The sequence below is a fragment of the Balaenoptera physalus genome (assembly GCF_965194825.1).
Source record: "Balaenoptera physalus genome assembly, chromosome: 17".
NCBI lineage: Eukaryota > Metazoa > Chordata > Mammalia > Artiodactyla > Balaenopteridae > Balaenoptera > Balaenoptera physalus.
Window position 1 is genome coordinate 21,199,408 of NC_138895.1, and position 20,567 is coordinate 21,219,974.

General features: G+C 37.2%; 1 protein-coding gene across 7 annotated transcripts in view; it reads left to right on the forward strand.

Annotated features, from left to right (window-relative positions):
- ZFHX4 (zinc finger homeobox 4) overlaps positions 1 to 20,567 on the forward strand; it is a 180,631-nt gene that overhangs the window by 136,435 nt on the left and 23,629 nt on the right. For 5 of the 7 annotated variants that reach the window (XM_082432575.1, XM_082432572.1, XM_082432577.1 and 2 more), the window contains 2 exons: positions 11,654 to 11,722; positions 19,343 to 19,498. In XM_082432575.1, coding sequence (XP_082288701.1) covers positions 11,654 to 11,722; positions 19,343 to 19,498 — 225 coding nt within the window. The remainder of the gene's footprint in view (positions 1 to 11,653; positions 11,723 to 19,342; positions 19,499 to 20,567) is intronic. The other 2 variants (XM_082432576.1, XM_082432578.1) reach the window with 1 other exon arrangement.

Below are 20,567 nucleotides of genomic sequence, written 5' to 3' on the forward strand. Positions count from 1 at the left end.
GTTTTCATTTATAGTTTGTAGAAGTGAGATTAAAAAAAAATAGTTACTTTTTATTTTTTTACCACGAGATTCCTCCACCTCCTTCCCCCAACATACCTTTTATTTTTTTAAGGTGACCATATTTATGGCTTTTTGTTTATTTTGCCCCTTCGTGTATTTGAATTCTGGTCACCATTTGTGAATTGTCTGCACGTATTAAAGTTCACTTTTCCTGTTTGCCATTATCAAGTATTTTAGAATAGCGATATCTTTAAATTTCTGCAGGATTATTTTTTGGTTTGTTTTAATCATAAGATGTTTACGATAATGTGGTTTTAGCTTATACATCACCTTTTACATTAGTAATGATCATGAGTTACTTCATCTACTTAGCCATGACAACAAACTTAATGGACCAAGTCATCATACATTTCTGAGATATTTTCATCACCTTGTACCAAAATCCTAAAATTCATCTGCTATGTGCATCACATTGTAAGTTTTTTTGATCAAACTTAGAAAGATTATGAAAAATACAATGTGATAGTATTGCCATAAAACTTAATCTAAGGGTTTAATAGGAGACCGCTTATGTTCTGCAAGGTTTTTCATTTTTGTTGATAATAATTTTATTGCTTACATGGCCTCCATAGTATCTACAAGGAAAAAGTAGTGGTCCTGGCTCATAGCTAGATAAGATTGCTGGTCAAATCTTTACTCAACAAAAATGGTTTCCGTCATTGGGTATCACAAAAAAGGACAAATAGGAATATTTTATATGCTAAAACAAAATGGCTTCTGCTATCTGGCCCTCTTTTCTAGTCCCTGTTTTACAACATTCTCATTCGTTTTGGCACCTCTTTACTCTCCTCTGTAACTCTGTACTCCCCCAACTCTCATCCCCAACTTTTGTCATGATCCTGACAGCCTCCAGCTTCTATGAGGTTAAGTTCTAACTTAACTTCCATTGACTTCAGTGATCATTTGACTTCCATCCCCATTCACACTTGCTTCAGAAATCCACACCCGTCTGGATCCTGTGAGATCCATCATCTGACACTTGTCACTGCCTCACTGTCTTCTGCATCATTAATTTTCCCTCACCACTAGCTCATCACCATCCTCATACTGACATTCTCTACATCACTCTACTTAAAAAAACCGTCCCATGATGCCACAGCCACCTCCGCATGCTGCCCCATTTCTCTGATCCTTTTTACAGCAAAACGCCTCAGAGAATCGTCTGCACTTGACTCCTGCATTTCCTTCATCTTCATTCTCTCTTATACCCACATTCAGGGGGCGTTTGCCTTCACCACTCTTCAAAAGAAGCTCTGGTCAAAGACTCCAAGGACCCATTCTTTGGCAAACATCATGATCAATTCCTACTTCTCATCTGCCCAACCAGCAACTTTTAACAAGTTCATCTCTCCCTTCTTTTTGAAATGGCTCTTTCACGAGGCTTCCATACCCCATTCTCTCTGGATCTTCTACTTCATAGACTGTTCTTGCTCGGTCTTCTTCACTGGTTTCTTCTTATTTGAGGAGGGGATAGTGTGAATATTCCACCCCAGTTCAGGCAATAAAGTGGCAGCATTCCTATAGGAATTTAAAAACAGTAATAAAACTGACTAAAAGTTAGCCTGCTTATTATTTTTACCACACACTGGCAATTCTAAACAATGTCGAGGATAAAGTACTTTGCCCTGCTGCAGTGGGCTGCTTACAGCGTCCCCTCCTTTGGTGTGTCCTGTGTAAGAGTGTATCCTGGGTTCAGTCATGTACTCTCATGTATCCTCTAGGTGATCTTATTCAATCTCATCTCAAGGACTTAAATGAGCATCTATATGTTGACCTCTTCCTTCCTTCCTACCCCTCCTTCTCCTTTTCCTTCTCTCTTTCCCTCTCCCTCTCCTCTCTGCCCCCACTGCCACACTTTACCTACTTGACACATTTACTTAGGTATATAAACAAAACATCTCAAACCAAACACTTTCCAAATGACTGATTCCAAACCTTCTCCTCCCTCCCAACTTGTTCCACCTGCACTTTTCCTCATCTCAGTAAACAGGATCTCCATTCCTCTAATTTCTTGGGCAAAAAACATGGGAATCATCTTTGATTCGTCTTCTTCTGTCACTTTCCTCATCAGACCCATCAGCAAGTTCTATCTACTCCTTCTATGAAGTATGTACCATCCCTCTACTGCCTCTTTCACCATCATCTCTCACAGTATCACCAGGGCCTTATTTTACTTCTCTGTGTAATTTTACGCTGTGCCTCAAACCTCTGGAAAGTTCTTTTCCTTTGGTCACTGTTTTACCGATCACTCCAGGGTCCTGTGCCTACCTCTTTGTTCTCCATCATCATCTTTTGTATTCTTTCAGTAATCTTCAAGCCACTTGCTTCTTAATTTTCCTTCCTTAGGGTTCTGTCCTCAGCCCTCCTCTTCTGTATGCTATGTGTTCTTCCTCAGAAGTCCCATCTACTCGCTAGTATTAGTTATGACTTCTTCCAAATGATTTTCAACTCAGACTTCTCTTCCAGGATCTAGTTTCAGTAACTTAAATTTTTACTCATCAACTCTCCTCTAATTCATGTCCAAAATTGAGCTCATCATCTTTTCTCTTACCCCAATCTTGGATGTTTTAACATTCCTTTTCTCTCCAATGGAATCACTATTCTTCCTTTAATCCATGATTTCTTCTAGAAGGTAATAGATGGAAGTACAATGAATGTTCCAGTGTCCTTTTTTTTTTTAAACAACCAAACTCTTCCTCCTCCATTCCATCCCCTGAATAGCATCCCAAAGATGCAAATATGATCATGGCATCTCCTGCTTAAAACTCTCACTTTGCCCAGATCAAGGGACCCTTTGCAATACTTGCATCCAGACAAAGAAGAAAAAAATTGGCTGTGTCTCAGAAACCATTTTTTCTGCCACTAATACAGTCCAAAGAAACAATGTGCCAAATCTCATCAATCTGCTCATTAATGAATGATTTATTAAATAAACATTTCATGGGTACGCATAAGTATTGTCTTGAAAATTCATAACAGGTTCCAATAGTACATTTTTCATTCTTGGCTCCAGCCTAGCCTTTCTAATCTTCCTTTTCTGGGACTATGCATACTTTCACTAACTTAACCTCTCCAGATTTATTTTACTTATGTTTGTATCCATCATTGCCTAGGTCAATTCTTGTAAGTATAATTTGGGCTATATGACTATATAAATTTGACCTTTCCTAATGTGGTGAAATGTAGAAAACTCTGAACAATAATAACCCGAGGATTATTTACATATAATTTAGGAAACTTTTCTCCATCTTAGGTTATTGATAAATTTATTTCAACAATTACAGTGTTGATAAAAAGAATTGATTTAGTCATCTGAGGATTTTCTTTTATGGCCATATATGATTCACAAAATAAATAAGCCTGCACATGGGAAGCAATCATTTCCCCCATATATATAACTGTATAGGATAGTTTATTATAAGTAGTAGTGGTGCCTTCCATGTCAGCATATTTAAGACATTAAATATTTAGAAAGTGTAGAACAAGGATTGTATTTCCCTGTCTTGCATGATCACCTGGAGGTGATGATAGCAACAACTTCCATTTCATCCTCACCGTGACTTTGTGAGGCAAGCAGAACAGCTTACTTTATCCTCACTTTATAATAGGAAGACTGGCTCCAAAATGCTAATAGATCAGTTTAAATCTACATGGATTGAAGCAGAGTTTTAATTCCTAATTTTTACCTTTCCCACTTAACTTGGCTTTGTGAAAGCTCTAACGTACTGTCTTCGGTTCATTAGGGATTGCTTCGGAGAAAAAAATAAATGTTTTGTGCTTTGGTGATGTTCTCAGTAGGTCATATGATTTAGGTGACTGCAGTGTAAGGAATAGTCTAGAAAATTACTTGACCCAATGTTTGTGTATAAATGGAGATTTTTCGATTTTTGGAGAATGCCGCATTTGCAGACCTGTATTCTGAGATTTGAGTTCTCATTGAGTTTTTCTCTTAATATTATACTGACGGTGGGAGCTTGGAGTTGGGGAGGGGAGGGTCCCTCTCTTGCTAGAGAAAACCGAGGGCTGACTTGTCCATCACCACAAGTCCTTTGAGTTCATCTTCCTCATTATACCTTTTGTAAATGGCCAAACTACTGTGAACTGAACAGTCTTTACAACGTGGTTCACATACCACTTTTATTGCAGCATATGTAAAATTTACTTAGGGATTTAAAAAAAAACAGAACTTGCAAACTATGTTGCTTAGGAAACCAATGTTTAGTCTTGTTAACATTTGCTATTTCTAAAATATCTACACAAATAATAGTGATCTTTTAAAGGCTTAAAACACTTAACTGATGGACAGAGAGTCCATTACGTATAACTATAATCTAAAATGTCAGTATACCAAATTGATGTAGTCTTTTCTTTGAATAACTTCTGTTCAGCAGTGTGGACCAAGCCAGAGAAGAATCATCTGTGAACACATCTACTAATTACTCAGTACTAGATGCTTTATATATTTATTAACGTTACTTCCTATTATCCCCTGAAATCTGGGTATTTTTGTTTCCATTTTCACATATAGGATCCTGAATTTCAGGGAAGCTAAGTAACTTGCTCCTTCAAGCAGTCAGAAAGTGGTGGAGCTGGGATTCAAGCCTGAGTGTATTTGTTTCTTCAGTGCAGGGTTGGTTTTTTTGTTTTTTGTTTTTCCCTAGCACAAACATATACATAGAAGTAGTCAATATTCTTCTAATGAAATTGTTTTTGAACAACATAGGCTTCTAAGGGCCACTTAGCTATAGCAGAAGTGGGCTATTTTTATGTTACTGATGTCTTATCTTTTATCGTTGCTCAGAATTTCAAGCGAAGAGAATGACTCGCAAATAGTTTTTTTTTTTTTAATAGATTTATTTATTTAATTTATTTTTGGCTGTGTTGGGTCTTCGTTGCTGTGTGCAGGCTTTCTCTAGATGCGGCGAGTGGGAGCTACTCTTAGTTGCAGTGCGCGTGCTTCTCATTGCGGTGGCTTCTCTTGTTGCAGAGCACGGGCTCTAGGCACGTGGGCTTCAGTAGTTGCAGCACGTGGGCTCAGTAGTTGTGGCACACGGGCTTAGCTGCTCCGCAGCACGTGGGATCTTCCCGGACCAGGGCTCGAACCCGTGTCCCCTGCATTGGCAGGCAGATTCTTAACCACTGCACCACCAGGGAAGTCCCTCAATAGTTTTTTTAAAAATGACTATTATTTCAACACAGGGTTACTTTCTCTGGTTCTCCACAGCCAGTGAATGATGGTTTCATGGATAATGGTTCCAAAGAAGCATGCCCAAGTAACTCATTGAATATGACTGAAATAAAATCTCGGAAATGATGAAATCATTGCACATTATCATTGCAGATTCCAGAAAACATTTTTTTTAAGTTGTGAAACTGATTCAACTCTAGAATTGTTGCAGTAATTTTAAAACAATGCAGTCTTTGAGGGAAGCACCTATCATTACAGAAGTCTTTGAGGTGAAAGTGTGAGAGAAGTTGTAGAAATTTCTAAGAACCAAATAATGACTGAGACAAAGAAATTCAACTTCCAAGGGTAAATGATACCCTTGTAAGGGGACTTTGATAGAGTTAAAGGAAATTGTGATAAAGATGCACTGCTGGCTAAACATTTATTTTCTTTTCTATTTTAAAAAATAACTTTGCAAGGCTTTTAACCTAATATGAGGCTATTCAGAAAACTTGGCAACTGTGGAGTAGAAAGTAAAGGATTAAAAACTAGCTATGAGATAGAAAACAAAGTGTTGAAATAAGTAGCCAGTGCTCCACGTGTTCCTACTGGGCAGGCTAGGGATCCGTGTGTGGACAAGACGTGTTCCTGTGTTAATGAGAAACCTAGCCGAGCCAGCATAGTGTGCCAAGGAATGAAAATCGTTTTAGACAATATAAAGAGAGATTGTCACAAATCCTATAAGGACTCGAGTCTAGATAACTGGGCAACTGGTTGATAGATGGGAACGTGCTATTATCCCTAAATTATAAGAGAAGCTCAATCTTTTACTTTCAAAACAATCAAATAAAATAGAATCTTGTATGGAGAGATGTATTAGGCATTAGTAAATTTAAGAAAAACTATTTCAGTAACAGCACTTTAAAATATGAGACCTTAAGAGGATGTATGAGTAATTTATTGAAACTAATTGATATCAGGAACTTATTAAATTCTTTTGAGGTCCCATTACACTGAGGTCATAGATGATTCAAGAAGCAGAAAGAAGTGATCACACATTCCTGGCCTGGAGGCCCCAGGAGATACTACTGCCTTACTATATAAAAGTAACTTCTGGGTAAAACCAGACAGGGCAGGGTAAAGGAGCTCTACTTTTTCAGAAAGTAAAAAATGATAAATCCAGCCCCGTTCAGGTAATTGACACTGGAGCATCCAATGCACTTCAATCTATTACTGCCTAGAAGAAATAATTTAAGAGAAAGCACTGCAGATCAACAATGATAATGTTGCTTGGTTACTCAAAACCATTTGGTAACATGCTGAGTTGCTTAGCTTTTTAGAAGCACACTCTTTGTATCCACATAGGAAAAGGATGGAGAAGACCACTTGAAACCATTTTTAATTGCAAACTTGCTTCAACTGGAAACAGGCTTCTCTTTTGCAACACACAAGCAAGTCCAGAGGTTTTTATTAAAATGTGAACTACCACGGTAGTAATAAATGTTGAATTTGGTGTATTCTTCTAAATATTGATCTTGTTATGGTGAATCTGCTTTGAAGGGGTCTGAGCTGTTTTTTTAGGAGGTAGGAAACTCAAAGTTTTTACGCTTCCTGGCCCAGGAGTCCTGGGGGCTGCCTGGAGGCACCCCTGTCCAGGGGAGAGTACAGAGCTTTGGAATCAGACTCACTCAGGTGAAATCCTACCTTCTGCCACTCTGTGCCTTTGGACAAATGTCTGAGCTTTGATATCTCATCTCTTCCGTAAAAGCAATGGCTTTTCTGTGACAGATTTACTGTGAGGATTGAGTAAGGAAATGCATGTTATGTGCTTAGCACCTAACAGGTTTCCAACAAATGTTCACTTATTATTTTGAAACTAGAGAGCTGCAAGTATCTGCTCTGTATTCCCAGTCTCTAAGATACCTTTTACAATGAGTCATAGAACTGAGGTAGAGAGGGGAGGGACTTCAAAAAATGGGAGGAGGAGCTAGAAGGGCTGTTGAAATTTGTGGATTCTCTTTCAGAATTTGGTCTTATTATCCAATTATAAAATAAGAATGGGCATATATATATATATATATATATATATATATATATTTTTTTTTTTTTTTTTTAATGGATGAAAGTAAAGTGGAACTCAAAACGTTATCTAGGACCTAGGACTACAGAAAATGCTTTTCTTTCTCTTTATTACTTTAGACCAGTTAGCTTAATATTTACTCTGTTTGGTGGTGTATTTTTTATTTTATGTGCTAAACATTTTACTAAAAATAGTGATGCACTTGATTATTTAATGCATTAACAAATCAATGGGAGGGGTTGAGACGTGGAAGTTTTGTAAGCAAATACTATCTTAGCACTATACTTGGCAACTTAAATATTCAAACATTATTTTTAAAATTCCAACTTCCACTGAACTTGTGCCAAACGCTTCCCAGATTTGCTGATAAGAATATAAAAAGCACGTGGCTGCTGCAATAATCAAGTGCAGATTAGATTAGATTTATTCCCAAATCACAGCAATCTTAAACTTAGAATTCTCTGTTTGTGTATCTAGACTGCTTTAAAAAATTAAAAATTCCAGATCTTTCCCTGATTATTAGATTTGTATGGATTATATAGTTTTTTTAAAGTATTATTCCAATTTGCAGGGAAAAAAAAAATTCAAGATTTGCCAGATAAGAACTTGATGACTTTTGAACTAAGATTGAATGCCTGAAAGTTATCAGTTAACTTACAGAATAAATATTATTCAAACAAGGGAAGGAAAAAAGGAGTAGTGAGGTGGACAAGCTTATGAGTAGGTGTGGCAGGACAAGAAAAGAGAGAGAGTGGTGAGGGCTTTCATTCTCATAATTAAAAGGAGTAAGAACCCTAAAAATTTAGGTTTTAAGCATTGCCTTTGGAGATGTAACCATTTGGTTTGGGGTAAGGGAAAAGGTGGTTAGCAGAACTCAGGTCAAGTGAGAAAAAAGGGAAATGAGAAATAATTACAGAATCAAAAAGAAAGCCACATTTAGGATTTTAAAAATATGGTTCAGTATATCATTGTGGTTAAGAGAGCTATTCCTGAATAAAGCTATATGGGTTCGAATCATAGCTCCACCACTTGCTTGAGGTGTCCTAACACATATAAAGGGCACCAGTCAGTACCTGGCACAAAGCAAATACTGTAAAATGTTGGTGGTAGTGATGGTGATTGTGGTAATCAGTATACTATTCCTCAGAAAATGCAGCAATTACTCCTACCTTGTGTTAATAAAAATAAAGTAATTTGGTATCATTTTCGAATGTGTGATCATCACAAAATTGACAGAATAGAGTAGAATACTGAATGAATTGTCAGTGATCTTATTTTTAAATAGTATTAAATAAGAATGGTCAGGTGCTAGAGAACACAAGTTAGTAATCTAATTAAATCACCAGCAAAAGAGACAGATCGTGTTAACAACAGTCAGATTTGTTATTACAGAGCAATTATTAAAGTGAAATATTGAAAGATGCTAGTATCATTAGTAGGCTTTAAACATGTCATTTTACACAGGCAGAAAAGTATGATCAGTTCACTTGATAAGTTAAAATCTCCTTTATTAAAATATTTATATCATTTGTATAAAGGGGGCACTACTGTTGAGGATCTAAAAAGAATTCTGTGGCATACTGCACTACATTCCTTTATAAAATTATTTGCACAAGTCACTCTCTTCGGGGTAGTCTCCAAGTGCCACATGATCTAATTTGTGAGATTAAATAACAGTTTTGGTTTTGACATTTTGCACATTTCCTTAAATCGCTATTAAATGTAAGGATTTCAATGTGGCACCAAACTATTATTTGGTTACATTTTATATTCTAAGAATGTAAATCTTTTATGAAATAGAAATTTTCACAGGACTAGTGAAAAGTTGCTTTCTTCCCTCCTCCTTCCCACCCCTCTCCACACACACACACACACACTTAGTTTTCTGGCCTTCACAAAGGTAGGAAAACCTTTATAAGCTTCTAAATACTGTGGTATTAAAACTGGACACATCCAAAATTTCACAGACTTTTTTACCATACTGATCTGGGTTTCATTTCAGGCTCTGTCAGTTTCAAACTTGGGGACTTGAGGCAAGTGACCTTAACATCTTTGAGCCCCCAGGCTCCTGATTTGTAAAATAAAGATTAAGCATTACCTCACGATTTTATTGTGAGGGTTACATGACTGTTTTTACACAAATAGTTTACCACAGTATCTGGCAGAGATACAAACTTAATAAGTTGTCATTGTTTTCTTTTTATTTTCATGAATCTTCAAAGAGTAGCAGTCATTTGGTCAAATTCACTTAGCTACTACTGATATCTATTTGAACAAGACTAATTAATACATTGAAGTGTGTGTGTGTGTGTGTGTGTGTGTGGAATGGTAAGGATTATTTGATAAAATGGAATTCTTTTTGCTAGAAAAGAGGGGAAGAAATGGTTTTACACGCACACGTTTATATATATATATATATATATACGTATATATGTAAGAGGACTTCTCTGTTTTTGCTATAATTAAGGAAGCTTTGAATTTAGAGTTCTGAGGCTCTGGGAAGCTTTTATAAAATTCTCATCTTGAGATTCATCTGTTTCAGGATATAGGGTGTGGTTTAGTATTTTGAATAAAGGTATCCTAGGTGACTTTGATATGCCTCACTTTGTCCTAAGTTGAGAATCTCTTAAAATGAAAGCTCTCAAGGAACTCACAGTTTCTTGGGAAAATAGACATGAATCATATAAAAGTTATCACAATACATCCAAAGTGCTGAGACATATGTATAAGCTAATTGTTAATGAAAGCACAGAGGAGGTGACACTTGCTTTAGGTTTTGAGGGAAGAATGAGAGTTTAACAGGAGAAGAAAAAAAAGACATTCAAAAAATAAAAGGAACAACATTGATCAAGGCATAAAGATATGAGAGATTGCCAGGAGGAAGAAGTGGCCTTCTTGAGTGACATATTGATTGGACACCAATGTTGTGATCTATTAGGAAGTTATTCCTGTATTTATAAGCAAAGACTGATGACAAATTCTTTTTTTCAAAACTAATTTAAGATATAGTTACAAGATAATTGTTTTTTGTTGCTGCTGTTGTTTGGGAAAGGGCACTGGGTATTTATTATGATTGTATTGTTTTTAAATAGTTTACCATCAAAGGTCAAAGGTTTTGTGTGTAGCAGGAAAAACAATTAGTGAAGGCAATAATAGTGCTTCGGTGTGCACTTCTATTTTAAAGGTTAATTATTTGTTTAATTAAAGCCCTCAGAATCAACCACAGATGCTATTGCCTAGAAATATTAGATAAACTTGAGTCTATTTAACAGTGTAAGGATTGTGTGACAGCTTTTTTATCCTCTCAACGAGATATGGCCTTTTCTCACTTTAAAGACCATATCACATTTTCCCTTTATTTGGATTATTTTCTCTTATGGTTGTTGATTATTTATTTAGTTATATCTGTATTTTACAAATGAGGGAATCAGGGCTTAAAGAGGTCAAGTAATATACCAAAAATCCAGTGCTAGGGCCATGATGTTTACTCAAGCAATTTTACTTTCTTGAATGATAGCTCTTGAGATATTATGAGATATTAGATTGGAAAGACATGGAATTCCAGAGATTGTTGTGGAGGCTATTGAAATTGTCAGGAAAGAGATGATGACAGAAGAATAGAGAAACAGACATGACAAGAGACTTTGTAAAATGGAATCAACACCATGTGTTGAGTCAATAGAGAAAGAATACGGTATGGAAAGTGATTTCTGAAGTCTAGTTGTTTTTTATAGATTTCCCTACGACAGGGAACACAAAGGAAGAATGGAGCTAGATGAAACCTATGATTTCTGTCTGGGGATAAGTTTAGCAAACCAGGACATCACAGGCACTTCTGCTCTGGAGCTCACCTAAAAGATCAGAATAAAGATGTGGATTTATTGATGACTTGGACATATTCTTCAGGTTTCTTCAAGTGCTTGTTTTTTGCTTTGGTCTCTCACATCAGCTACCACATATTGAGTATTTTTTTTTCTTTTTTTTGGTACCTTGACAGAGAAGTAAAAGTATGCTCATAGTTTATGTAATGTGCCATTGTCATTATAACATGTAGGCTTGGCCAAATAACCAAGTGGGAAAAATCAGAATGAGCCTTTCTTGTTTCCATATTTTATCTGTATTATTATATTCGCTGTGTGCTGCTGATTATAGAATTAGATCTAATCTTGCCACTCCCTGGGCTCATTTTTCCAGCCACTAGGATGTAAGGTGTGCCACAGATTCACCTGAGTTCTGCCTGATGCTTATCTCTTTGAAAGCCAAATTTTGGGTTCTTGTGATACTGGCTGACACTGCAGAGCTGAACATGGCATGCTGATTACCTTTCACTCTGATGTCCTCTGCAGAAACTGCCTCTCTGGGAGCCAGGACCTGTGAGGATGATCTTACGGAGCAGCAGTTGAGAGCGACCTCAGGTAATTGGTCTTATTCTTATCTGTCTTGAATGAGCTACATTTGTTACTCTCATAATTTATGTAATGAACTATCTCTGGAACTGCTCTAATTAGGACTGATCAGATCCCTTATACAAGTAATTTAAATCCTATATAGAATATATCAATATTATATAGAATAAATCAAATATCGGGTTGGCCAAAAAGTTCGTTCGGGTCTTCTGTAAGCGCTGACAACACCCGAACGAACTTTTTGGCCAACCCAGTATATAATAAATCAATTAAATCACATGTAGCCAATATTTGGATGCATATGTAAAGCAATTTCTTAAAGAAGAGGTAACTTCTGCTGGATAATTTCTCACATCTACATTTACACACCATGAAGTTTTACCTAAATGGTCAGTTTTACACAATGTATAAGTCAATAAGCTAGGTGTTATTTTTCCCCAAGTCAAACAACCTGGATGGTGGAGTTAGTTTTGGTAATTAATGAGTTGATTGGATTTTTACTGCCCTGTCAATACAATCACTAGTTCCTGTGCTTTGCATGCTTATGTGTGTGGTAAAAGATGGAGGCTATGCCTTCTTAGCATTATATTCAGATAATTTAAGGGGAATTTCACCCATGTTGCTACAACACACCTCATTTATTTCTGCTGTATAAACATGATTCCAGTTTCCAGATTTATACAGCTGGAATAATAATGTGCTATACAGAACAAAAAAGAAATGATTATAAAAAGTCCTTCACATTCATAATGGGGTATTGAAATACTTTTAAAAAATTGCAAATGAAACCATTCCTCCAATATAAACTCAGGACTTCCCTCTTAAAAAAGTCTTCAAAGTTAAGTTTACCTTCACCTATGTGTGTCTCATGAATACTTTTTTATTTATAAGTAATTATTTTTTATTTTATATATTATTTTTCCCTAGAAAACTAAAGAACATATTTAAACTAAAGTAGCATAAACTCAGTTCTTCCTCCTCACTTCAAGCCAATCAAAAATTGCATTAATGACTGGATTGAAAATAAGAGAGCAAAAATCAAGACCATGACAAAAATATTAGACTAAAAGGAGACCGCTCCCTCTCAATACATTTCTTTATTGTTTTGTTAAAAAAAAAAAGACGCCAAAATTTACATCTTCACTTCAACCTCTCTGAGAAGCTTTATATTTAGACATTCCCATGCCTTCTGGATATTTTCATAGGGATGTTCTACAGGGAAGTCAAATATAACAAATTCCAAATTGAACTTCTCTTTTCTGCAAAACCATTTCTTCTCCTTTTTTAATTGATGACATCATACCATAGACCTAGTTACCCCAAGTAGGAAAACTAGGCATCACCAATTTTACTCAAAATTGCCAGGAACTGTTGGGCATAGGTTATGAGTAAGGCAGATGAGTTCTCTCATTTTTAGACAATATTACTATACAAATGAATGTTATTTTCAGATTGCAACAAATGTGAAAAAGGAATTGAAAGAGGTAATGCGTAGAGCAGAGGTTCCCAAAGTGTGGGCCGCTTAAAAGCAGCATCAGCCCAATCTGGGAACTTGGAAGAATGCAGATTCTTAGGCCCCATCCCAGACTTAACTGAATTAGAAACACTGAGGATGGGGCCCAGCAGTCTGTGGTTCGACAAGCCCTCCAGGTGACAGTGATTCTCTCTAAAGTCTGAGAACCCCACCTGTGTGACAGGTGATGTACTACCTTAGAAGCAGTGGTCAGAGAAGTTCTCTGAGGAAATGACAGGAGAGCTGAGTCCAAAATAATGAGAAGGACCCCATTAGGGGAAAGGCATTACAGACAGAGGAGGGGAGGAAGTTGGTCATAGTGCATGAAGAGAAAGAAGGCTGACCTGGAGATAGATGAGTGAGTGAGGAGGAGAACAATGTAAGATGAAGTCATAAAGGTAGGCAAGGCCTGATCATTTCAACCACAGTAAGGAGTTGTTATGTATGTTATTTTAAGCAAAGTAGGAAGCCATGGCAGGCCTCAAACAGGAGAATGGCTCGATTTTATTATATGAAGGTACGCAGAATAAATTGTGGGAAAGCAAGAGCAAGTCTTCCCCAGTTATGAGACCATTGCAAGATACAGGTAAGCGATTAAGGGTACTGGCAATGGAAATGTAAAGAAATAGATGGATTTACTGTATACCAAATACTTTGGAATTGGAATTAATGGGACTTGCCAATGGATTGTGTACATAAGAGAAGGAAAGAAAGAAGTCAGTGATGACTCTTGCATTTTGTGAATGGTGGTACCGTTAACTGAGGTGGTGGAGACTGGGGAGAAACAAAGTGAAGTATGTTGAAGGGGGATCAAGTGCTCTGATTTGGGCATATTAAGTTTGATATGCCTTCCAGACATCCAAATGGAGATATAAAATTTAAAGCAATGGATCTGGATGAAATCATCTAGAGAAATCATTATTTTTCCTCAAATCAAACATTCTTTGTAGGTAAGAGAATAGGGCTTAGGACAAATGCTGGAGACACTCCAATATTTAGATTTTTAATGGAGGAGGCCCCAGCAAAGGGGAATAAGAGGGAACTTTCAGAGGGGTACGATGAAAATCACAAAAGTCTCATGCAAAGAAATTCAAGAAAGGGACGTTTTTCAAGGAGAAAGGAGTAGTAACATCTATTGAGCAAAGTTAAGTAAGATTCAAACAGAAAAGTGGCCACTGGATTTCACAGCATGGAAGTCATTGGTGGCTTTGAGAAGAGGAATGGATGTGAAGCCAGGCTGGAGAGGGTTGAATAATGAATGTGATTTAGTAGAGAGAGAAGATGTAAAGCAAAAAACAAAAAACCCAAACCAGACCAAAACCAAACCAAACCAAACAGATACTCCTTTTAGGTTTTATTGAAGGGCAATAGAGGAATGGGATAGAGTCTGGACTTCTCCTTTTCTTCCCAATTTTGCTTCCTAAATGGAAGTCAGTGTTCCAACTAACAAGTATTGCCCACCTTCTATAATTCCAGGCACTAATCCTGGTGCTTCTGGCACAGTGACAAATAAGACAATCACTGTTTTCAATAAATGTGTACCTATTAGAGAAAGTAGGTAATACGCAGATAATTTCCACATACTATGGTAAGTTGTTTGACACCAGTGCACAAGAAAAAGAAAAAGAAATTTATCCAGAAACATTACTCCTAGTTCAATATTTAGGGAAGAGTTTTTTGAGAAATAAGCAATTAATAATGATAGTTAGCATTTTTTAATACTTATTGTGTGTTTTGCTCTGTGCTGACTGATTTTTATACATTATAACAAATCCATGAGGTGGGTATTATTAACTCCAGTTTTACATATGATGAAACTGATATTTCCCGAGCTAGGCTTAAAGGAAAGATGGGAATTATACAGTGGAGAAAAGTTGTTCTAGATAAGAGAAAGAAACAGAGTGGTATGTCTTATAGGATGGAAGAGGGCATTAATGACTATTGCGTGTGTCTAAACAGTGGTGCACAAAATGTGGCCCTTGGACCAAAAGCTTTAGCATTACCTGGGAACTTAGAGATATAAATTCTCAGGCTTTACTCTAAACCTACCAAGTCAGAAGTTCTAGGGATAGAGTCCAGCAATCTGTGGTGTAACAAGTCTTCCAGGTGATTCTGGTGCCGTAAAATTTGAGAACACTGTACTTGAGAGTTAAGTGCTAGGTAGGAAGTGAAGAAAGATGAGACCGGACTGGTAGACAAGGGCCGGCTATTCTTGCCCTGTACAGAAGACTGAGCTTTTTCTTTATGTGATGGCAGTCACTGAAAGATTTTAAGTAGAGAAGTCAAATTTAAGTAGATCATATAAAGGATAAATTTGGAGGGAGTGGGGACTGGGCAGGGAGACAATGAAGGGGCCCAGGAAGGAATTCTTGTAAGCCAAGTATCTAGAATAGATGCTCCATAAAAAGAACTACAGATGTTTGAGTCACTAACCTCTGCTTCCTCTTTACACGGGCTTAAAAAGTATGTGGTGTTTTCCTTAGAAGACTCAGAGGATTTCCAAACCCAGGTATAATAAAGCAATGGGAACCAAGCAAAACTGGTGTTCAGATCAGAGGCGTGTCACTGAAGCCGATTTGCTTGGAAATTATATAATTTTGTAGAATAAATTGATAGTGATTTTCCAATCATTTTTTATTATTCAAAGGAAAATAAGCTACTCATTCAAACACTTTTCTTTTAAATATAGTTTATGTGTATGTGTAACTTACAAGATCATCATTTTAGTATGATAAAAATGCTAGGGGAAGTTGACTGTACTGTACTTTTATAGTATATTTGACTATAGTATTACTTTGTCTTATTCCTATTATTTTGAAACGTTTTAAAATAGAAACATTTTATCATTTATCTGAAAATTGGGAAGTTCTACTGGACCCTAATGTGCATTTAAGCATAGCTACATTCATATCATAAAGTTTAACATATGAATACTATATTTTTTATTTTCCATGAAGCAAAAGAATAATTGAAATATGGACAGTGTGAATACAACAATATTATGAAATGCTATAATACTTTCATTATTATTACATGTAACATGTTGAAGAAATGTATTGATGAAAATGAAAACTGCTTTAGCATCTTTATATGGGGATTTTATGTAATTTAGTATCCTTATTTGGGAATTTTACATAATTTCCCTCAGTTCTAAGACATCCCTTTAATACATTTAATGTCATACGCTGTTTTCATTCTTTCATAAAATTTTCTTCCTTTTTTCATAAGCATCTTACGTTTTATGGCATTTTACAGTTGATGAAATGTGGTACTTGAAAATTATTCAATAGAATGTAGCCAACTCTTGCCCTTAACCCCAAATCCAACCTACAAGGTTTTCTAGAGAAAGTGGTTTCTCCATGTGAATACTCCTGACTCTAAAGCCTATTTATAAAATGAATGTCAAATTTATTTCAAAAACTCTCTTTAAGAATGAAAGTGACTTTTTACTTCTGACTTGCAGGAAACTTTATGGTGTACATAAGTTACCCTTTGATTCTTTTTTTATGTGATTAAAAATTCGCCAAGTTCTATGGCTCCAAAGAGCCTACCTGTAATAAACAGCTTTCGCCTTCAAAACCACAAAACAGGTCTGAATTGCTGGAGCATTAGAGCTAATTGCCTGCCTACTTCAAAGGAAGAACAAGAAAAGTGTGGGGAGTGACAGAAGCAGAGGGAATGCCAGCAAATCCACCTCTGGAGGTTATGAGCTGTGGCTTGGAGGAGCCGGGCAAAGTTATGGCCTCAGAACTGCTGTTTGCGATTAAGTTGATGGGGAGAGTCTATCCCACAGTCTCTCCCCGCTGCTGACACAGAGTCTTTGTTCGCATTCAGATTTCTCAAACTGTTGCCAGGGTCAGGCTGAGGTCAGACACCACAGTGATGTATAGAAGAACTTGTCTGGGAATTTCTCTCACACTTAAGACACATACCAGAAAAATGAAGAAGAGGATCCTGCAAAAACTGTCTGATGAGACGCAGATGATACTGTAGTTTTTCTTTTCGTACCTTCATAATCTTCGTTTTCTTCTTCTGACGCACAATGTTTTATGAACATGAGATGCGATAGCCCTTACAGTTTTCTGTCCCCTCCAGATAAGGACATTCAGTAGCACTCTGACGCTTCATTTTCCCGCCCTGGGGGAGAGGTCCAGTAAATCTACTCCAAGAAGTCTCGCATCCCTTCCCCGGGATGAGCTGAGCAGTAATTGCCACGGGCCGTCTGTAGGTCGCGGGCCTGACTCTGGATGTCACGTCACGTGTGTGGACTTGGCGGGGACACAGCCTGATCTAGTCATGATCTCAGCCTCCCATCCTCCCAGACTGAGCCAGGCCGCTGTCCCCACCCAGCCTGGCCCCCTGATGGGAGGAGGGAGCCTGGGTTTGATCAGTGATTATCACCGACAGGTGAAAGCAGGCTACAGCCAGGAGGAGGGTTGATTCTTTCTTCTTCAAGTACAATTTCCACATGTATTGAAAGGGAAGCTGCCCCCAAAACCCTCCGATGACCCACCCCTCCCCAAGGACCTCCCCTCTGCTTTTGTGCAGTGGCAAAGTGCAAATATGGAATCAAGAGATTTGTATGGTGCCTTTGAGGACTTAACAGTCGAAACAAACTCCGGTTTCAAATGTATTAAGCGTCCTTGTTTTCCCCTTAGTTTTTTTTGGAGTTTCCCCCATTGAGCCCAGAACTGGCCCCCCTCTGTTGTTTTCTGCTCTCATGGTTGTAGAGCATGGCTGGCAAGTGAGGCACTAAATAGCAATTTTTTCTTTTTTTTTTTTTGGTGCTCAGCTGCTACGTATGACAGTGGATATTTCATTCTGCTGTCAGAACGTTATTAAAAAAACATGGGGTGTGGAGAGGGCCATGATTTCCCCTTTCAATCACTACAGCATTTGCAATGAAAATTTTATGCAGTGTGTAATTTTCAGTTAATGCTTGACACTTAAAATGTCCGGAGCTGCGTTTTGTACGGTTCTTGAAGGGTTAATTGTATCATGTTCTCTGCATAAAAGCTCTGCTTATCAAAAGCAAATAGAAGAGTGTATGCAAATGGGTGTCGATGACCTTTTGCCTTTCCAGGGTTAATTTATATGGTCATTAAAGATTTTATGAAATTGAGTAGCCTGGTGTTTCTAATCCCATTTTACCTTCTTCTCCTAATTTATGTAATTCCTACCTGAACAGGGAAATATGATTTTTATTTTTTGTGCCGCAATGAAAACAGCATGCCATGCTGTGGGGAGTTGTGAGTCTGGTTATCTGGCATTACTCAGATTGCTAAAAATTCATTAAAATGTGACATCAGCACAGTGAGAGACAAATGATCGCAGGATGAAAGAGAACAGTGGGCCTTTCACGGATTAGTGCTACACAGGCCCAGCATAGAGGCTAACTGCATAAACAGATTAATCCACCAGCAGCGGCATAGCTAAGATTTACAGAATAATTAAATAGGGTTGAGTTACTATGAGGATTTCCATGTAATCTAGCTGGTGTGAAACCCGTGAATGAGGTGTGGGGTGACGCGGTTGTCATAGAAGTATACCTTCTTCTGTCCTACGCCCTGTATAGCTCCCCCTATAGAAAAAAAATAAAATAAAATCCCAGTGTAACTGAAGTTTTGAGATCTTACTCTGACAAATTCCAAAGAATTCCTCTGGGGTCTAAGGGCTGAAAGGCAAGAGTAACACCTGTCTTACATTTAACCCGTCATTATCACATTATTGAACTAAGAAATTTTTCTGAGAATTCGGTTCCTTCTGCCATTTATCCAAATCCATGCAGCAGTGGGTTCATGCAGCTTAGAAGGTTCTACTATTGAAATTACAAAATTGCCTTACGTCCATTTTTCGATCTTTTCTATCTTAAACTGTATTTCTTTGAAAAGATTTCTTTTAATTTAGTACAGGCACATTTTCTCAACGGATAATAAAAGAAGTTGCTTGAGATTAAAAACTAACAAAACAAAACCTGCATTGGTATAGCCAGCAGGTTCTAATAGTGGCTTTTACTAAATTCATGCTCTTTTTTGAGAATGAATGTCTGCAAATGATTCATAAATAACAAAGTTCTTAAATGGTCACATAGTTTATTTTCATGTGTGTTTTTCTAGGGTTTTCCATCCAACTGACTGGTCTGTCTTTCTTAACAGAAGAACAGAGTGAGGAGGCAGAAGGAGCTATTAAACCTACAGCCGGGGCTGAGGATGATGAGAAAGACACAAGTGAGAGAGACAATAATGAAGGCAAAAACTCTAATAAAGACTCTGGTAAGATGCTAGAATCTTTCACCTTTCCTTCCCCCACCTCCATTCCCTGCAATCTGCTCTTCCTTCACTGCCCCCCCCCAAAGCTTATTAAAAGCTTTTATTCATTTTAAACTGTCTGAACATTCCCACTACTATTCATTGCATGTGCATTTTGCATGTGATTTCTATCAGTAGCCTCCCATTGACCTATTTTTAATCATAACCATCTGACAGAATAGATGTGGATAAGTTGAAGAATATTGCAGGACGACCAGCGAGATTATTTTTTAATCAAATCAGTTTGTGTGCTTGTAATTTTTTAAGCGCCTTTCATTAATCTTAGCTATACTTGTGATTCCTCTGATGGCATATTAATTTTTCATAAGCACAGGATTAGATATCACTTGAACTTTTTCATTCAATCACATGTGCCGCCCCCCCTCCCCAAACCACATAACCTTAAAAATAAATGTTATTTTTCCTTGCTTTTTTACAAGTTACACTCAGGAATTTGCCCTTTTTAAGGGCATCTATTTGAGGCATTTCAAACCAAATCCAGTGAAAAAGTTTACAGATGATTCAGCCTAAGAAGAGGAAATATCATTGAGAAGGGATTAGGTGCTGGGTAATTTTGATCTTCTAGAATAGACAAATCCCAGTAATGAAAGCTACTGTCTTTGAAAACAAACCTTCGTGTCATGACATTTACTTGTGCACAAACAAACCCTAGGCCAGCATCTGGTGTGGATACCTAAGGCTTTTTCTGTGTTTGATTTGGCAAATATATGACTTCATCCATGCTTTGTATGTATGAGATGGAAATCTATGGTCCCAATGAATATTACATTGGCTACTTTTGCTGCACGCTATACCTAGTTTTATTATGTTGGACTCATTGAAGCAGAAGAAGTGCTGAAACGGGTTCAAGCCTATTAGTTTCAGGTAGTCATCTATCTTTTCCTTGAATTCCAATGACAACCGCATCTAAAGAAGCTTGTTTTCACTGTGAAGACATTGGGTTGTGCAGAAAATATCATTTTCACTTGCAAGTTTATTTAAACCTGAATTATCCCATATTTGTGGTTCAGTC